Source organism: Nerophis ophidion, linkage group LG01, assembly GCF_033978795.1.
Source record: "Nerophis ophidion isolate RoL-2023_Sa linkage group LG01, RoL_Noph_v1.0, whole genome shotgun sequence".
Lineage (NCBI taxonomy): Eukaryota > Metazoa > Chordata > Actinopteri > Syngnathiformes > Syngnathidae > Nerophis > Nerophis ophidion.
Window position 1 is genome coordinate 2,655,481 of NC_084611.1, and position 20,886 is coordinate 2,676,366.

The 20,886-nt window shown below is 44.5% G+C and overlaps 2 protein-coding genes across 2 annotated transcripts in view; one reads left to right on the plus strand and one right to left on the minus strand.

The window, feature by feature from the left end:
• grin1b (glutamate receptor, ionotropic, N-methyl D-aspartate 1b) overlaps window positions 1–12,495 on the plus strand; it is a 56,202-nt gene extending 43,707 nt beyond the window's left edge. The window contains exons 10-14 of the mRNA XM_061893646.1: window positions 8,083–8,240; window positions 8,313–8,474; window positions 8,540–8,649; window positions 10,707–10,852; window positions 11,233–12,495. Of these exons, the coding sequence (XP_061749630.1) occupies window positions 8,083–8,240; window positions 8,313–8,474; window positions 8,540–8,649; window positions 10,707–10,852; window positions 11,233–11,298 (642 nt within the window). The 3' untranslated portion in view covers window positions 11,299–12,495. The remainder of the gene's footprint in view (window positions 1–8,082; window positions 8,241–8,312; window positions 8,475–8,539; window positions 8,650–10,706; window positions 10,853–11,232) is intronic.
• Window positions 1–20,886, minus strand: part of gstt2 (glutathione S-transferase theta 2) — a 142,109-nt gene that overhangs the window by 56,679 nt on the left and 64,544 nt on the right. The window lies entirely within an intron of this gene.

Genomic DNA, 20,886 nt, shown 5'->3' on the forward strand with positions numbered 1-20,886 from the left:
TCTTGTGGTCGCCATGCCGACAGCTGCGTAACCCGTCGGACAAGTTCATCTACGCGACGGTGAAGCAGAGCTCGGTGGACATCTACTTCACCATCATCATAATGCCATCCTTCACCCTCATCATAGTGCCATCCTTGGCTGTCACCCTAACGCCGCATCCTCTTGTGGTCGCCATGCCGACAGCTGCGTAACCCGTCGGACAAGTTCATCTACGCGACGGTGAAGCAGAGCTCGGTGGACATCTACTTCACCATCATCATAATGCCATCCTTCACCCTCATCATAGTGCCATCCTTGGCCGTCCCCTTAACGCCGCATCCTCTTGTGGTCGCCATGCCGACAGCTGCGTAACCCGTCGGACAAGTTCATCTACGCGACGGTGAAGCAGAGCTCGGTGGACATCTACTTCACCATCATCATAATGCCATCCTTCACCCTCATCATAGTGCCATCCTTGGCCGTCACCCTAACGCCGCATCCTCTTGTGGTCGCCATGCCGACAGCTGCGTAACCCGTCGGACAAGTTCATCTACGCGACGGTGAAGCAGAGCTCGGTGGACATCTACTTCACCATCATCATAATGCCATCCTTCACCCTCATCATAGTGCCATCCTTGGCCGTCACCCTAACGCCGCATCCTCTTCTGGTCGCCATGCCGACAGCTGCGTAACCCGTCGGACAAGTTCATCTACGCGACGGTGAAGAAGAGCTCGGTGGACATCTACTTCACCCTCATCATAATGCCATCCTTCACCCTCATCATAGTGCCATCCTTGGCCGTCACCCTAACGCCGCATCCTCTTGTGGTCGCCATGCCGACAGCTGCGTAACCCGTCGGACAAGTTCATCTACGCGACGGTGAAGCAGAGCTCGGTGGACATCTACTTCACCATCATCATAATGCCATCCTTCACCCTCATCATAGTGCCATCCTTGGCCGTCCCCTTAACGCCGCATCCTCTTGTGGTCGCCATGCCGACAGCTGCGTAACCCGTCGGACAAGTTCATCTACGCGACGGTGAAGCAGAGCTCGGTGGACATCTACTTCACCATCATCATAATGCCATCCTTCACCCTCATCATAGTGCCATCCTTGGCCGTCACCCTAACGCCGCATCCTCTTGTGGTCGCCATGCCGACAGCTGCGTAACCCGTCGGACAAGTTCATCTACGCGACGGTGAAGCAGAGCTCGGTGGACATCTACTTCACCATCATCATAATGCCATCCTTCACCCTCATCATAGTGCCATCCTTGGCCGTCCCCTTAACGCCGCATCCTCTTGTGGTCGCCATGCCGACAGCTGCGTAACCCGTCGGACAAGTTCATCTACGCGACGGTGAAGCAGAGCTCGGTGGACATCTACTTCACCATCATCATAATGCCATCCTTCACCCTCATCATAGTGCCATCCTTGGCCGTCACCCTAACGCCGCATCCTCTTGTGGTCGCCATGCCGACAGCTGCGTAACCCGTCGGACAAGTTCATCTACGCGACGGTGAAGCAGAGCTCGGTGGACATCTACTTCACCATCATCATAATGCCATCCTTCACCCTCATCATAGTGCCATCCTTGGCCGTCCCCTTAACGCCGCATCCTCTTGTGGTCGCCATGCCGACAGCTGCGTAACCCGTCGGACAAGTTCATCTACGCGACGGTGAAGCAGAGCTCGGTGGACATCTACTTCACCCTCATCATAATGCCATCCTTCACCCTCATCATAGTGCCATCCTTGGCTGTCACCCTAACGCTGCATCCTCTTGTGGTCGCCATGCCGACAGCTGCGTAACCCGTCGGACAAGTTCATCTACGCGACGGTGAAGCAGAGCTCGGTGGACATCTACTTCACCATCATCATAATGCCATCCTTCACCCTCATCATAGTGCCATCCTTGGCCGTCACCCTAACGCCGCATCCTCTTGTGGTCGCCATGCCGACAGCTGCGTAACCCGTCGGACAAGTTCATCTACGCGACGGTGAAGCAGAGCTCGGTGGACATCTACTTCACCATCATCATAATGCCATCCTTCACCCTCATCATAGCGCCATCCTTGGCCCTCCCCCTAACGCCGCATCCTCTTGTGGTTGCCATGCCGACAGCTGCGTAACCCGTCGGACAAGTTCATCTACGCGACGGTGAAGCAGAGCTCGGTGGACATCTACTTCACCATCATCATAATGCCATCCTTCACCCTCATCATAGTGCCATCCTTTGGCTGTCACCCTAACGCCGCATCCTCTTGTGGTTGCCATGCCGACAGCTGCGTAACCCGTCGGACAAGTTCATCTACGCGACGGTGAAGCAGAGCTCGGTGGACATCTACTTCACCATCATCATAATGCCATCCTTCACCATCATCATAATGCCATCCTTCACCATCATCATAATGCCATCCTTCACCCTCATCATAATGCCATCCTTCACCCTCATCATAGCGCCATCCTTGGCCCTCCCCCTAACGCCGCATCCTCTTGTGGTCGCCATGCCGACAGCTGCGTAACCCGTCGGACAAGTTCATCTACGCGACGGTGAAGCAGAGCTCGGTGGACATCTACTTCACCATCATCATAATGCCATCCTTCACCCTCATCATAGTGCCATCCTTGGCCGTCACCCTAACGCCGCATCCTCTTGTGGTCGCCATGCCGACAGCTGCGTAACCCGTCGGACAAGTTCATCTACGCGACGGTGAAGCAGAGCTCGGTGGACATCTACTTCACCATCATCATAATGCCATCCTTCACCCTCATCATAGTGCCATCCTTGGCCGTCACCCTAACGCCGCATCCTCTTCTGGTCGCCATGCCGACAGGTGCGTAACCCGTCGGACAAGTTCATCTACGCGACGGTGAAGAAGAGCTCGGTGGACATCTACTTCACCCTCATCACAATGCCATCCTTCACCCTCATCATAATGCCATCCTTGGCTGTCACCCTAACGCCGCATCCTCTTGTGGTCGCCATGCCGACAGCTGCGTAACCCGTCGGACAAGTTCATCTACGCGACGGTGAAGCAGAGCTCGGTGGACATCTACTTCACCATCATCATAATGCCATCCTTCACCCTCATCATAGTGCCATCCTTTGGCTGTCACCCTAACGCCGCATCCTCTTGTGGTTGCCATGCCGACAGCTGCGTAACCCGTCGGACAAGTTCATCTACGCGACGGTGAAGCAGAGCTCGGTGGACATCTACTTCACCATCATCATAATGCCATCCTTCACCATCATCATAATGCCATCCTTCACCATCATCATAATGCCATCCTTCACCCTCATCATAATGCCATCCTTCACCCTCATCATAGCGCCATCCTTGGCCCTCCCCCTAACGCCGCATCCTCTTGTGGTCGCCATGCCGACAGCTGCGTAACCCGTCGGACAAGTTCATCTACGCGACGGTGAAGCAGAGCTCGGTGGACATCTACTTCACCATCATCATAATGCCATCCTTCACCCTCATCATAGTGCCATCCTTGGCCGTCACCCTAACGCCGCATCCTCTTGTGGTCGCCATGCCGACAGCTGCGTAACCCGTCGGACAAGTTCATCTACGCGACGGTGAAGCAGAGCTCGGTGGACATCTACTTCACCATCATCATAATGCCATCCTTCACCCTCATCATAGTGCCATCCTTGGCTGTCACCCTAACGCCGCATCCTCTTGTGGTCGCCATGCCGACAGCTGCGTAACCCGTCGGACAAGTTCATCTACGCGACGGTGAAGCAGAGCTCGGTGGACATCTACTTCACCATCATCATAATGCCATCCTTCACCCTCATCATAATGCCATCCTTGGCCCTCACCCTAACGCCGCATCCTCTTGTGGTCGCCATGCCGACAGCTGCGTAACCCGTCGGACAAGTTCATCCACGCGACGGTGAAGCAGAGCTCGGTGGACATCTACTTCACCATCATCATAATGCCATCCTTCACCCTCATCATAGTGCCATCCTTGGCCGTCCCCCTAACGCCGCATCCTCTTGTGGTCGCCATGCCGACAGCTGCGTAACCCGTCGGACAAGTTCATCTACGCGACGGTGAAGCAGAGCTCGGTGGACATCTACTTCACCATCATCATAATGCCATCCTTCACCCTCATCATAATGCCATCCTTGGCCGTCCCCCTAACGCCGCATCCTCTTGTGGTCGCCATGCCGACAGCTGCGTAACCCGTCGGACAAGTTCATCTACGCGACGGTGAAGCAGAGCTCGGTGGACATCTACTTCACCATCATCATAATGCCATCCTTCACCCTCATCATAATGCCATCCTTGGCCCTCAGCCTAACGCCGCATCCTCTTGTGGTCGCCATGCCGACAGCTGCGTAACCCGTCGGACAAGTTCATCTACGCGACGGTGAAGCAGAGCTCGGTGGACATCTACTTCACCATCATCATAATGCCATCCTTCACCCTCATCATAGCGCCATCCTTGGCCGTCACCCTAACGCCGCATCCTCTTGTGGTCGCCATGCCGACAGCTGCGTAACCCGTCGGACAAGTTCATCTACGCGACGGTGAAGCAGAGCTCGGTGGACATCTACTTCACCATCATCATAATGCCATCCTTCACCCTCATCATAGTGCCATCCTTAGCTGTCACCCTAACGCCGCATCCTCTTGTGGTCGCCATGCCGACAGCTGCGTAACCCGTCGGACAAGTTCATCTACGCGACGGTGAAGCAGAGCTCGGTGGACATCTACTTCACCATCATCATAATGCCATCCTTCACCCTCATCATAGTGCCATCCTTGGCCGTCCCCCTAACGCCGCATCCTCTTGTGGTCGCCATGCCGACAGCTGCGTAACCCGTCGGACAAGTTCATCTACGCGACGGTGAAGCAGAGCTCGGTGGACATCTACTTCACCATCATCATAATGCCATCCTTCACCCTCATCATAGTGCCATCCTTTGGCTGTCACCCTAACGCCGCATCCTCTTGTGGTTGCCATGCCGACAGCTGCGTAACCCGTCGGACAAGTTCATCTACGCGACGGTGAAGCAGAGCTCGGTGGACATCTACTTCACCATCATCATAATGCCATCCTTCACCATCATCATAATGCCATCCTTCACCATCATCATAATGCCATCCTTCACCCTCATCATAATGCCATCCTTCACCCTCATCATAGCGCCATCCTTGGCCCTCCCCCTAACGCCGCATCCTCTTGTGGTCGCCATGCCGACAGCTGCGTAACCCGTCGGACAAGTTCATCTACGCGACGGTGAAGCAGAGCTCGGTGGACATCTACTTCACCATCATCATAATGCCATCCTTCACCCTCATCATAGTGCCATCCTTGGCCGTCACCCTAACGCCGCATCCTCTTGTGGTCGCCATGCCGACAGCTGCGTAACCCGTCGGACAAGTTCATCTACGCGACGGTGAAGCAGAGCTCGGTGGACATCTACTTCACCATCATCATAATGCCATCCTTCACCCTCATCATAGTGCCATCCTTGGCTGTCACCCTAACGCCGCATCCTCTTGTGGTCGCCATGCCGACAGCTGCGTAACCCGTCGGACAAGTTCATCTACGCGACGGTGAAGCAGAGCTCGGTGGACATCTACTTCACCATCATCATAATGCCATCCTTCACCCTCATCATAATGCCATCCTTGGCCCTCACCCTAACGCCGCATCCTCTTGTGGTCGCCATGCCGACAGCTGCGTAACCCGTCGGACAAGTTCATCCACGCGACGGTGAAGCAGAGCTCGGTGGACATCTACTTCACCATCATCATAATGCCATCCTTCACCCTCATCATAGTGCCATCCTTGGCCGTCCCCCTAACGCCGCATCCTCTTGTGGTCGCCATGCCGACAGCTGCGTAACCCGTCGGACAAGTTCATCTACGCGACGGTGAAGCAGAGCTCGGTGGACATCTACTTCACCATCATCATAATGCCATCCTTCACCCTCATCATAATGCCATCCTTGGCCGTCCCCCTAACGCCGCATCCTCTTGTGGTCGCCATGCCGACAGCTGCGTAACCCGTCGGACAAGTTCATCTACGCGACGGTGAAGCAGAGCTCGGTGGACATCTACTTCACCATCATCATAATGCCATCCTTCACCCTCATCATAATGCCATCCTTGGCCCTCAGCCTAACGCCGCATCCTCTTGTGGTCGCCATGCCGACAGCTGCGTAACCCGTCGGACAAGTTCATCTACGCGACGGTGAAGCAGAGCTCGGTGGACATCTACTTCACCATCATCATAATGCCATCCTTCACCCTCATCATAGCGCCATCCTTGGCCGTCACCCTAACGCCGCATCCTCTTGTGGTCGCCATGCCGACAGCTGCGTAACCCGTCGGACAAGTTCATCTACGCGACGGTGAAGCAGAGCTCGGTGGACATCTACTTCACCATCATCATAATGCCATCCTTCACCCTCATCATAGTGCCATCCTTAGCTGTCACCCTAACGCCGCATCCTCTTGTGGTCGCCATGCCGACAGCTGCGTAACCCGTCGGACAAGTTCATCTACGCGACGGTGAAGCAGAGCTCGGTGGACATCTACTTCACCATCATCATAATGCCATCCTTCACCCTCATCATAGTGCCATCCTTGGCCGTCCCCCTAACGCCGCATCCTCTTGTGGTCGCCATGCCGACAGCTGCGTAACCCGTCGGACAAGTTCATCTACGCGACGGTGAAGCAGAGCTCGGTGGACATCTACTTCACCATCATCATAATGCCATCCTTCACCCTCATCATAATGCCATCCTTGGCCCTCAGCCTAACGCCGCATCCTCTTGTGGTCGCCATGCCGACAGCTGCGTAACCCGTCGGACAAGTTCATCTACGCGACGGTGAAGCAGAGCTCGGTGGACATCTACTTCACCATCATCATAATGCCATCCTTCACCCTCATCATAGTGCCATCCTTGGCCGTCCCCCTAACGTCGCATCCTCTTGTGGTCGCCATGCCGACAGCTGCGTAACCCGTCGGACAAGTTCATCTACGCGACGGTGAAGCAGAGCTCGGTGGACATCTACTTCACCATCATCATAATGCCATCCTTCACCCTCATCATAGTGCCATCCTTGGCTGTCACCCTAACGCCGCATCCTCTTGTGGTCGCCATGCCGACAGCTGCGTAACCCGTCGGACAAGTTCATCTACGCGACGGTGAAGCAGAGCTCGGTGGACATCTACTTCACCATCATCATAATGCCATCCTTCACCCTCATCATAGTGCCATCCTTGGCCGTCACCCTAACGCCGCATCCTCTTGTGGTCGCCATGCCGACAGCTGCGTAACCCGTCGGACAAGTTCATCTACGCGACGGTGAAGCAGAGCTCGGTGGACATCTACTTCACCATCATCATAATGCCATCCTTCACCCTCATCATAGTGCCATCCTTGGCCGTCCCCCTAACGCCGCATCCTCTTGTGGTCGCCATGCCGACAGCTGCGTAACCCGTCGGACAAGTTCATCTACGCGACGGTGAAGCAGAGCTCGGTGGACATCTACTTCACCATCATCATAATGCCATCCTTCACCCTCATCATAATGCCATCCTTGGCCCTCAGCCTAACGCCGCATCCTCTTGTGGTCGCCATGCCGACAGCTGCGTAACCCGTCGGACAAGTTCATCTACGCGACGGTGAAGCAGAGCTCGGTGGACATCTACTTCACCATCATCATAATGCCATCCTTCACCCTCATCATAGTGCCATCCTTGGCCGTCCCCCTAACGCCGCATCCTCTTGTGGTCGCCATGCCGACAGCTGCGTAACCCGTCGGACAAGTTCATCTACGCGACGGTGAAGCAGAGCTCGGTGGACATCTACTTCACCATCATCATAATGCCATCCTTCACCCTCATCATAGTGCCATCCTTGGCTGTCACCCTAACGCCGCATCCTCTTGTGGTCGCCATGCCGACAGCTGCGTAACCCGTCGGACAAGTTCATCTACGCGACGGTGAAGCAGAGCTCGGTGGACATCTACTTCACCATCATCATAATGCCATCCTTCACCCTCATCATAGTGCCATCCTTGGCCGTCACCCTAACGCCGCATCCTCTTGTGGTCGCCATGCCGACAGCTGCGTAACCCGTCGGACAAGTTCATCTACGCGACGGTGAAGCAGAGCTCGGTGGACATCTACTTCCGGCGGCAGGTGGAGCTGAGCACCATGTATCGTCACATGGAGAAGCACAACTACGAGAGCGCCGCCGAGGCCATCCAGGCCGTGCGGGACAAGTGAGCGGCGTGGGTGGGCGGGGCTAGGGCAGGTGTGTCAGCTTTTGTAACGGTGGCTCCGCCCCCTGGCAGCAAGCTGCACGCCTTCATCTGGGACAGCGCGGTGCTGGAGTTCGAGGCGTCCCAGAAGTGCGACCTGGTGACCACGGGAGAACTCTTCTTCCGCTCGGGCTTCGGGATCGGGATGAGGAAGGACAGCCCGTGGAAGCAGAACGTGTCCTTGGCTATTCTCAGGTGAGAGCTGACCACGCCCACCTGCCTGACTGACCACGCCCACGCCCACCTGCGTCCGTCCACAGCTCTCACGAGAACGGCTTCATGGAGGATCTGGACAAGACGTGGGTTCGATACCAGGAGTGTGACTCCCGCAGTAACGCTCCCGCTACTCTCACCTTTGAGAACATGGCAGGTCAGAACATCACACCTCCTTCTCCTCCTTCTCCTTCTCCTCCTCCTTCTTCTCATCCTTCTCCTTCTTCTTCTCCTCCTTCTTCTCCTCATCCTTCTCCTCCTTCTCCTCCTTCTTCTCCTCATCCTTCTCCTCCTTCTCCTCCTCCTTCTTCTCCTCATCCTTCTCCTTCTCCTCCTCCTTCTTCTCCTCCTTCTACTTCTTCTCCTCATCCTCCTCCTTCTTCTCCTCCTCTTTCTTCTCTCCCTCCTTCTCCTCATCCTTCTCTTTCTTCTCTTCCTCCTTCTTCTCCCCCTCCTTCTCCTTCTTCTTCTCCTCCTTCTACTTCTTCTCCTCATCCTCCTCCTTCTTCTCCTCCTCTTTCTTCTCCTCCTCCTTCTCCTCATACTTCTCTTTCTTCTCCTCCTCCTTCTTCTCCCCCTCCTTCTCCTTATCCTTCTTCTTCTCGTTTTTTTCTCCTTCTTCTCTTTCTTCTCCTTCTCCTTCTCCTCCTCTTTCTTCTTCTCCTCCTCCTTTTCCTTCTTCTCCTTCTTTTTCTCCTTATCCTCCTCCTCCTTCTTCTTCTTCTCCATTTTCTCTTCCTCTTTCTTTTTCTCCTTATCCTCCTCCTCCTTCTTCTTCTTCTCCATTTTCTCTTCCTCCTTATTCTCCTCCTTCTCCTCCTCCTTCTCCTTCTTCTCCTCCCTCTCCTCCTCCTGCTTTTTCTTCTCCTTCTTCTTCTTCTTCTTCTTCTTCTTCTCCTTCTCCTTATCCTCCTCCTTCTTCTTCTCCTCCTTTTCATTCTTCTCCTTCTTTTTCTCCTCCCCCTCCTTCTTCTCTTTTTTCTTCTTCTTCTTCTCTTTATCCTCTTCCTCCTTCTTTTCCTCCTTGTCCTTCTTTTTGGCCTTTTCCTCCTCCTTGTCCTTCTCCTCCTCCTCCTCCTTCTTCTCCTTATCCTCCTCCTTTTTATCCTCCTCCTCCTTCTTCTTCTTCTTCTTATTATTATTCTTCTTCTTATCCTCCTCCTTTTTGTTCTTCTTCTTCTCCTCCTTCTTCTTCTTCTCCTGATCTTCTTTGTTCTTCTCCTTCTTCTCCTTCTTTTCCTTCTTTTCCTTATCTTCCTTTTTCTTCTCTTTCTTCTCCTCCTCCTTCTTCTTCTCCTTATCTTCATTTTTCTTCTCCTTCTTCTCCTCCTCTTTCTTCTTCTTCTCCTCCTTCTCCTTCTCATTCCACTTCTTCTTCTTCTTTTTCTGCTTCCCCTTTTTCTTCTTCTACTTCTACTCCAACTCTTTCTCCTTCTTCTTCTTCTTCTTCTTCTTCTTCTTCTTCTCCTCAAACTCTTTCTTATTATCAATATTATTTTCCCCCAACTCTTTCTCCTTCTTTTTCTTTTTCTTCTTCTCCTTCTCCTCTTTCCTCTTCTCCTCCAACTGTTTCTCTTTCTTCTTCTCCTGCTCTTCCATTTTCTCTGACTATTGTGTTCGTATTCTTCTTCCCCGACTCTTTCTCCTTCTTCTTTCCGACTTTTTTTTTTCATCTTCTTCTTCTTATTATTATTATTATTATTATTCTCCTCCAACTCTTTCTTCTTCTCCTACTCTTCCATTTTCTCCTACTCAATCTTCAAATTATTCTCCTCTAACTCTTACTCTTCTTCTTTTTGTTCGTCCCCAACTCTTTCTCCTTCTTCTCTCCAACTTTTTCTTCTTCGTCATCATCTTCTTCTTTTTCTCCTACTCTTTCTTCTTCTCCTCCCAACTCTTTCTCCTTCTTGTTATTCTCCATCAACTTCTTCTTCTTCTTCTTCTTCTTCTTTTTCTCCTATGTTTTCTTTTTTCCTCTGCCTTCTCCTCCTCCCCCTTCTTCTCCTTCTTCTTATATTTTCCAACTCTTTCTCTTTCTTCTTCTTTGTCACTAACTCTTTTTCCTTCTTCCTCTTCTTCTCTATCTTTTTCTTCTCCTTTTTCTCCACCTCCTTAACCTCATTCTTGTTATTCTCCTTCATAATTGTCTTACTTCTTTTTTCTTCTTCTATCTCCTCCTCCTCTTTCCTCCTCCCTTTACCTCCTCTCCCTCAGGTGTGTTCATGCTGGTGGCGGGGGGCATCGTGGCGGGCATCTTCCTCATCTTCATCGAGATCGCCTACAAGCGGCACAAGGACGCCCGCAGGAAGCAGATGCAGTTGGCCTTCGCCGCCGTCAACGTGTGGAGGAAGAACCTGCAGGTAACCTCATCATGTCCGCCATCTTGCCGCCTTCTTTCTTTACTTTGATTCCCGTCTTGTCACTCTCGTGCTGGTGAAGCGGACAAAATCTGTTTCACTGAACCATCACTTCCTGTGCACACACACACACACACACACACACACGTGGGCGGTCCCTCGTCTCCCGTGTCCATCTTTGTCTCGTCCTCCCTCGCCGCTCATCCTTCGCCGCTCTTATTCTGAAAATATCAGTGTCGCGCAGGTCGGACGCGGTTCGTTTGGTAACCGAGTCCGTCTGAGTAGTTTGACAAGCAGGGCAGTGGGCGGGACTTCCTGTCTTTTGAAGGAGCCCCGCCCCCGTTTGGTTCGGGCGCTAACGCGGGTGTTTCCTGTCTCCGTAGCCCTACCCCAGCGACATCACCGGGCAGATCAACCTGGCGGACCCCTCCGTCAGCACCGTGGTCTGACCGCCGCCGCCTCAGTCACACACATGTGCTTTTATTTTGGTAGCGTCATTTATCGGGAGGGCGGGGCCTGTGGAGCAGGAAGTAAACCGCATGTTGTCTATTTTTTTAATCCAGTCACATCAGCAATAAAAAGTCCTCTCATATTTCCGGAAATGTGACCTCGCTTCCAGGAACTAGATCCAAGGTATAAGCTTGCTGCTCCATAGGCTCCGCCCCCCCCAGTCCCGTGGCATGATGGGACACCACCGATGATGTCACCAGATGTGTATGATGTCATGCTGTCTACCGCCAACTGCCAATGCTACGTTAGCTTAGCCCGTCAACTTTGTGGTGAAGATGTAGCATCAAAGGGGGCTAGCAGCTATTGTTAGCGCCCGGTGGCGCTCCATGCGCTAATGTGGCTAACGCTAATTTATGCTGAGTCCGCACACGCACACTTTTAGATGTACTTTGTTCGATTCTCCGACTGCAACTGTGCTCTGAGACGCCTGACGCGGAACCCCAGCGTGTCCGCCCGTCCAATGCTTGCCGTCCTCCTCTTCCTCAGCAGGCTTTTATTGTGAAAACCTCGCGACAGACATTGTTACCGGCCGGTCCGACCTTAGACCTGGTCCAACTTTAGACCCTGTCCGACTTTAGACAAGGACTGACTTTAGACCAGGACTAACTTTAGACCAGGACTGACTTTAGACCGGTAGCGCAGAAAGCGAGTCTGGACTGAAGAGCGGTTGCGTTTCGTTGAGCTTCTAAGGCAACAATTTGTAAACTATTTGATGTTTTTTAAGGAAATATCGCACTGTACAATATTGTCTTCATTATTATTATTATATGTGCGTTTTGTACGCTAGGCTAAACTGCCTACATTACCCACAATGCACCTCTCACTGACCTTTGCTTGCTAGCGCCACCTGTTTTATCTCCATGCTAACGTAGCAACGCCTCCCAAGCGGGGGGGTTTTCATTGATTGATTGATTGATTGAAACTTTCATTAGTAGATTGCACATACTACGATCAATTCATGGTAACCGTTACTGATGATGTCAGCATTTCCTGCTGCTGCTAATGCTAACGCGCTAATGCTAATGCCCCTTTTCCCGCCGTGACGGTGCACCTGGACAGCCGGGTTTCTACTTCCTGTTACGTGTTGTGATGGACTAACCTTCTTTTCCAAGTCATCAATAAATTCAACACATTTCTCTTGCTTTTTTTATTTTATTTTATAAACATTTATTTATGAACTGCAATATGTACAAATAATCGACAAATAATAATAATCCAAATAACTTCTCTTGCTTGCCCTCATTCTTCGCAAATGTCTGACGTTATCTACTAATTTATTTAATGTTTTTATTATATTTTAGAAACCTTTATTTAGAAACTGCATCATTTATAAATAATCGAGAAATAATTATAATAATCAAATAACTTCTCTTGCTTGCTCTCATTCCTGGCAAATATCTGCCATTATCTATTAATTTATTTAATGTTTTTATTTTATTTTATAAACATTTATTTATAAACTGCATCATTTATAAATAATCGAGAAATAATTATAATAATCAAAATAACTTCTCTTGCTTGCTCTCATTGCTCGCCAATGTCGGACGTTATCTATTATTTATTTAATGTTTTTATTGTATTTTATAAACCTTTATTTAGAAACATTATCATTTATAAATAATCGAGAAATAATTATAATAATCAAAATAACTTCTTTTGCTTGCCCTCATTCTTCGCAAATGTCTGACCTTATCTATTAATTTATTTAATGTTTTTATTTTATTTTATAAACATTTATTTATAAACTGCATCATTTATAAATAATCGAGAAATAATTATAATAATCAAAATAACTTCTCTTGCTTGCTCTCATTGCTCGCCAATGTCTGACGTTATCTATTGACTTATTTAATGTTTCTATTGTATTTTATAAACATTTATTTATAAACAGCATCATTTATAAATAATCGAGAAATAATTATAATAATCAAATAACTTGTCTTGCTGCCCTCATTCTTCGCAAATGTCTGACGTTATCTACTAATTTATTTAATGTTTTTATTTTATTTTATAAACCTTTATTTATTAACTGCAACGTTTACAAACAATTGAGGAATAATAATACTTAGTAATTATCAAAATAAGTGCAAAAACAGTACAAAACAGCCCCAGGAGGTTGTAAACTCAATAAAGTAATTCAAATAGAATGCAATATATATATATGTATATATATATATATATATTTATTTACAATTTTCCTTCCAATTTTTCATAAGTGTGAGCAAACAACAAAACTCCTTGAGCATTCAGTGTCGCACATGTGAGCGACACAGACGTGCACACTGTTATGCGCTTATCTTTTTATTAGATTTTGTGCGCGGTCTAGATTTGCCGTGAGCAGTTTGCGATTGCACACCTTAGAGCAGGGGTGTCCAAACTTTATTCTTTGGGGCGATATAGCTCGGTTGTTAGAGCGGCCGTGCCAGCAACTTGAGGGTTGCAGGTTCGATTCCCGCTCCCGCCATCCTAGTCACTGCCGTTGTGTCCTTGGGCAAGACACTTTACCCACCTGCTCCCAGTGCCACCCACACTGGTTTAGATGTAAATTAGATATTGGGTTTCACTATGTAAAGCGCTTTGAGTCACTAGAGAAAAGCGCTATATAAATATAATTCACTTCACTTATTCACTGAGGGCCGCACACTGAAAAATCGAAGCAAGCGGGGGCATTTTGATATTTTTTATTTTAAAAAACAATACAATATATGTATAAAAAATATATACATTTCGGCCTCCGTTCAGGCTTGATCCCAGGGACCCCGAAGGGTTTTGGTCAAAAATGTCACAGGTAGTTGGTGTTGAACCCCAAAATGCAGAGATGGAGGCAGGCATTGGATAGGAAGACATTATTTAATATAAATAATAGAACAAGAACAAACAAAAAGCACGCACGTGGGCGGAATAACAAACTAAGGGAGCTAGCACTGGAAGCTAGAAAACAAAAAGGAACTTTAGAAAGAGGATAGCAAACAGAAAAACTGGAAATAACTAATGGCTTACAAGAACAGCTTACGGCTACGACGACCAGGACAAAATGTAGCACGACAGGTAATAGCTGAAAAGAATCACAGACACGACAAGAGCAACACGAGGCAACGACAAGTCCGAATGACAATACAATGATCCAGTACTGACTGGAAGACAAAGTGGGTACAAATAGGAGCGGGCTGATTGGCAACAGGTGTGGCCAAGTGCCAATCAGCCGCAGATGAGGTGACAACAGCACACGGGGAGACAAACAGGAAGCTGAATCAAAATAAGAGCACTTGACAGGAACTAAAGACAGGAGATACTAAACACAGAGGAAACAAAGACAAATGCAGAGGAAAAACTAAAACATAGACAAACTGTCAGGGGAAAGTCTGACAAAAAAAATATTAAAAATGTGTCATTATTTAGTATTATTATTTGTATTATTATTGAAGTTTTAAATCTCTAGATCCACATTAGGTCCATCTGTCAATATGTTTTTAAAGTTGTATGCTCTTTTTGTCACAAAAAAAAAAACAGTTTTTTAATCGAAAAATCATAATATATGCAATATTTTCACCCAATGATTTTTTAAAGTGGAATATTTGAGATTATATAATAATTGGAGCATTAAAAAAGTCAATAACTAATAACACCATTGGTTTTATTTCATTATTATTTTTTGAGCAATGACACTTAAAAACAAATCACACTAAAATAATTGGGGATCAAAAAGTGTCCTACTTATTAAAGTGTTAGAAAATAAATTATAAAAAATTGTTACTGTTTACTTTTAACACAATAATCTCGAGATCAACTTCAGATCTATCCGTCAATTATCATTTTTATTGTTGTTTGGGTTTTTGGTTTGTTCGTTTTAGGCCCTTCTTTGAAAAAAAAACAACAGTTTTTTAATCGAAAAATCATAATATATGCAATATTTTCACCCAATGATTTTTTAAGTGGAATATTTGCGATTATTCAATAATTGGAGCCTTAAAAAGGTCAATAACTAATAACACCATTGGTTTTAAATCATTGTTATTTTTTGATAAATGACACAAATCCCACTAAAATAATTGGGGATCAAAAAGTGTCCTACTTATTAAAGTGTTAGAAAATAAATTATAAAAAATTGTTACTGTTTACTTTTAACACAATAATCTCGAGATCAACTTCAGATCTATCCGTCAATTATCATTTTTATTGTTGTTTGTGTTTTTTGTTTCTTCGTTTTAGGCCCTTCTTTAAAAAAAAAAAAAACAAAAAAAAGTTTTTTAATCAAAAAATCATAACATATGCAGTATTTTCACCCAATGATTTTTTAAGTGGAATATTTGAGATTATTCAATAATTGGAGCCTTAAAAAGGTCAATAACTCATAACACCATTGGTTTTAATTCATTATTATTTTTTGAGCAATGACACAAATCCCACTAAAATAATTGGGGATCCAAAAGTGTCCTACTTATTAAAGTGTTAGAAAATAAATTATAAAAAATTGTTACTGTTTACTTTTAACACAATAATCTCGAGATCAACTTCAGATCTATCCGTCAATTATCATTTTTATTGTTGTTTATGTTTTTTGTTTGTTCGTTTTAGGCCCTTCTTTGAAAAAAAACAACAGTTTTTTAATCGAAAAATCATAACATATGCAATATTTTCACCCAATGATTTTTTAAAGTGGAATATTTGAGATTATATAATAAATGGAGCATTAAAAAAGTCAATAACTAATAACACCATTGGTTTTAATTCATTATTATTTTTTGAGCAATGACACTTAAAAACAAATCACACTAAAATAATTGGGGATCCAAAAGTGTCCTACTTATTAAAGTGTTAGAAAATAAAATTGTTACTGTTTACTTTTAACACAATAATCTCGAGATCAACTTCACATCTATCCGTCAATTATCATTTTTAATGTTTTTTGTTCGTTTTAGGCCCTTCTTTAACAAAAACAGCTCAGTTTTTTATATGGCAAACACAAAATATGCAACATTTCCCCCCCCCCCCAAAAAATATCTCCAAGTGGAATATTTAATATGACGTAATTGGAGCCTTGAATAGGTCAATAATTCATCATTCACCTTGATTCATTATTATTTTTTAAATAAAGAAACAGCTTTGTGTTATTAGAGTAAACATTGCAATATTTTCTTGTTACATTTCACCCGTTTTCTCTTTTATACCACTTTTTATGTTTTAAAATGTTTTCAATCTTATTTTTAAAATGTGCCGTGGGGCCATTAAGAAATTACCTGCGGGCAGCAATTGGCCCTCGGGCCGCACTTTGGACACCCCTGCCTTAGAGGGAACCTTGTTTATATATATATTATTATTATTATTATTATTATTATATTATTTTTTTGTATATATATATATATATAAAGAAGTAAATCATTTAAATTTGGAAGACAGCATCATCGTTTTCACAGCTTTTTGGTTATTAGAGGTAGAGAGTGTTTTAACGTAGAGTTCTAATTCTTTTTTTAAAAGGCACAAAAAACAGGTCAGGTTTTGAGAAAGTTACATTTATGAATATCATTTAATGAATGCTATGTTGTCCTCCACAGATTTATTTCACGCGTACGGAAAAAGAAATACCGGAACTATTGTAAGGGGAGCTAAAGGGCGGGGCACACAGGATGTGACGACATGTGTTTGGACACCCGGAAGTGGCAGAAGTAAGAGCGGGAATAAAAAGCAGAAAATGACAGTAAGATTTCTTGGTTATTATTAAACTTAGATTGTACTAAATAACTAACTAACTAACTAACTAAATAACTAAGAAAGGAACTAAAAAGGAACAAGTTAGGCACATAAGACTCGACAGGGCATAAAGTTTCTGACACATCTTTTCATCATCTGTTCCTGCCTCCCACAATAACAACATGACAAAGTATTAAAAAATGACAAGGTTTATTTTCACTTTTCTTCCTGACAAACGATAGCAAGAATAGCAAAAAAACTAATATTTTAAAGCAGGGGTCAGCAACCTTTTTGAAAGCAAGAGCTACTTCTTGGGTTCTGATTCATGCCAAGGGCTACCAGTTTGATACACACTTCAATAAATGGCCAGAAATAGCCAATTTGCTCAATTTACCTTTGATAAATAAATCTATATATATATTTTAAAAAAGGGTATTTCTGTCTGTCATTCCGTCGTACATTTTTTTTCTTTTACAGGAGTTTTTTGTAGAGAATAAATGATGAAAAAAACACTTAATTGAACGGTTTAAAAGAGGAGAAAACAGGAAAAAAAATAAAATTAAATTTTGAAACATAGTTTATCTTCAATTTCAACTCTTTAAAATTGCAAATTCAACCGAAAATTATTAAAATGTAGGTCTAAGTGAGACCTACATCGAAGTTTTTGTTTCATGTCTTTCCGACATTACTACCGGAAGTTACAAGCAGTTTTGTCTGTGTTTTCTTCCTAGAAGCAGTTTTTTCTGTGCTCCATTCCAAAAATTTTCTAGAGCGCAATTTTGAGTTTTTTTTTTTTTTTTTTCATTAGATCGCAATTTCTGCCAGTCCTGATGTGTGTGCCAAGTTTGGTGAGTTTTGAAGCATTTTAAGGGGGTCAAATTACAGCTCAAAGAGGCAAAAATTGCATTTTTTGCAAAAATTTTGCTTTGAAAGGGTTTAGCAAAATTTCTGTTGATTTTAGGTATAGGCGTTTCTAATGGGGAATTTAGGTCTTAGTCAGACCTACATAGAGGATTTTGTTTCATGTCTCTACGACATTCCTAACCGAAGTTACAAGCAATTCATTTTTTGTCTTTTCCTAGGGGGCGCTAGAGCGCAATTTTGATTTTTGGGGTTTGGCTCCCTAATATGTTGGGAAGAAACTCCTCACCGACGCGTGTGTAAAATTTGGTGAGTTTTGAAGCATGATCAGGGGGTCAAAATACAGCGCATAGGCGAGTATGCGTGCGGAAGAAAGAAAGAATAATAATAAAACGTTACAGATTCAATAGGGTCCTTGCCTATGGCAAAGGACTCCTGTGGAGTTCTTTGCCATAGGCAGGGCGGACCCTAAAAAGAAGAGAACAACTAGCTAATTTGAATCTTTTTGAAAAAATAACTTATGGAACATCATTAGGCATTTTTCCTGATTAAGAATAATTTTAGAATTTAAAAGACATGTTTTAAATAGGTTAAAAATCCAATCTGCACTTTGTTAGAACATATAACAAATTGGACCAAGATATATTTCTAACAAAGACAAATCATTATGTCTTCTAGATTTACCAGAACACATTTTTTTTAAAGAAATTTAAAAGACTTTGAAATAAGGTTTAAATTTTTTAGACTTGCCAGAATATTTTTGGGAATTTTAATCATAATAAGTTTAAAGAAATATTTCACAAATAGTCTTTGTCGAAAAAACAGAAGCTAAAATGAACAATTAAATTAAAATGTATTTATTATTCTTTACAATATATATTTTTTAAATTGTCAGGAAAGAAGAGGAAGGATTTTAAAAGGTAAAAAGGTATATGTGTTTAAAAACCCTAAAATCATTCTTAAGGTTGTATTTTTTCTCTAAAATTGTCTTTCTGAACGTTATAAGAAGCAAAGTAAAAAAATAAATGAATTTATTTAAACAAGTGAAGACCAAGTCTTTCAAATACTTTCTGGGATTTTCAAATTCTATTTGAGTTTTGTCTCTCTTAGAATTAAAAATGTCGAACAAAGCGAGACCAGCTTGCTAGTAAATAAATACAATTAGAAAAATAAAGGCAGCTCACTGGTAAGTGCTGCTATTTGAGCTATTTTTAGAACAGGCCAGCGGGCGACTCATCTGGTCCTTACGGGCGACCTGGTGCCCGCCTTGGTGACCCCTATTTTAAACTATTCAGCAACAATATAGCAAAATAACAAATATACAGTCATTTAAGCTGCTACTGTATAATTAAATTTTCTATAAACAGAGCATGAGACGTACACACAAAAAATATGTGTAATTATGTCCGAAATGGCTCTAACAATCGGCAATGCTCAATATGTCAACAATACACGAGAAGAATGTGCTCTAAATATGTCAAACTGTTCTCTTGCCCAGTAAACTTTCATTTGAGCGGTCAACTTGCTTTCAGCAATTCCCCAGATCGCCAGCAGATGGCAGTGTTGCCTTCTTTAAAAAAAAAAACCTGACCACTTCAACATTTAAAAGTGATATAAAGATGATAAAAACGTGTTTAATATACATAAACATAAATACACATGTTGTATGCATGATGACATTTTAAAAAAATATGTGTAAACATGACTTTTTCCACTGAGGGCCGCAGACTGAAAAATGAAAGCATGCGGGGGCCAATTTTCATAATTTTTCCTTTTTAAAAGCAATACAATAGTTGGAATTTTTTACCTTTATGGCTTTCATCAAGTTTGGTCCTCGGTCTCAGTCATAAAAATGTTAGAAATAAGTCATAAATTATTATTTTTTTCATTTAATGCTTGAATCGTTATAACATTTTTTTAAATTTAGTTTTTTATGTGAATCGTTATAACATTTTTTTAAATTTAGTTTTTTATGTGGGCTTCACGGTGGCAGAGAGGTTAGTGCGTCTGCCTCACAATACGAAGGTCCTGCAGTCCTGGGTTCAAATCCAGGCTCGGGATCTTTCTGTGTGGAGTTTGCATGTTCTCCCCGTGACTGCGTGGGTTCCCTCCGGGTACTCCGGCTTCCTCCCACCTCCAAAGACATGCACCTGGGGATAGGCCCCTCCCACTTCCAAAGACATGCACCTGGGGATAGGTTGATTGGCAACACTAAATTGGCCCTAGTGTGTGAATGTTGTCTGTCTATCTGTGTTGGCCCTGCGATGAGGTGGCGACTTGTCCAGGGTGTACCCCGCCTTCCGCCCGATTGTAGCTGAGATAGGCGCCAGCGCCCCCCGCGACCCCGAAAGGGAATAAGCGATAGAAAATGGATGGATGGATGGAGTTTTTTATGTTTATGGCCTTTATGTCAAACCCCTTATTTATGTGGCAAACACACAAACTGTGCAACATTTTCCCCCAAAACATTTCAAAGTGGAATATTTGACGTGAAGTAATTGGAACCCTGAATAGGTCAAAAATTCATAACAATAAAAAAATAAAAAAGTGTTGAAAATAAGCCAAATGTATATTTATATTTTTTTACTTTTAACGCTAAAGTCTGTAGATCTCTTGATTATAAGATTTTATAATTTTTTTCATATTATTTAGTTTGTCTGATGCCATATTTGTGAAAGAAAACTTAGTTTCGCACAAAATATGCAATATTATCCCCCCAAAATATTTGAAAGTGAAATTGTTCAATGAAGTAATTGAAGACTTCAGCAGGTCAAAAACAGTCCACATGGTAGCTTTGTGCAACTTTTTCTTCTTACATGTCACTGTTTACTCTTTTATTACACTCTTTTATGTTTTACATTTTTATTATAGTATTTATTTAGAATGGGCCATTAACATATTAGCCGGGGGCCACAAATGCACTTTGGACACACCTGACTTACATGGACAAAAACAATGATAAACAAAATTATGAAAAC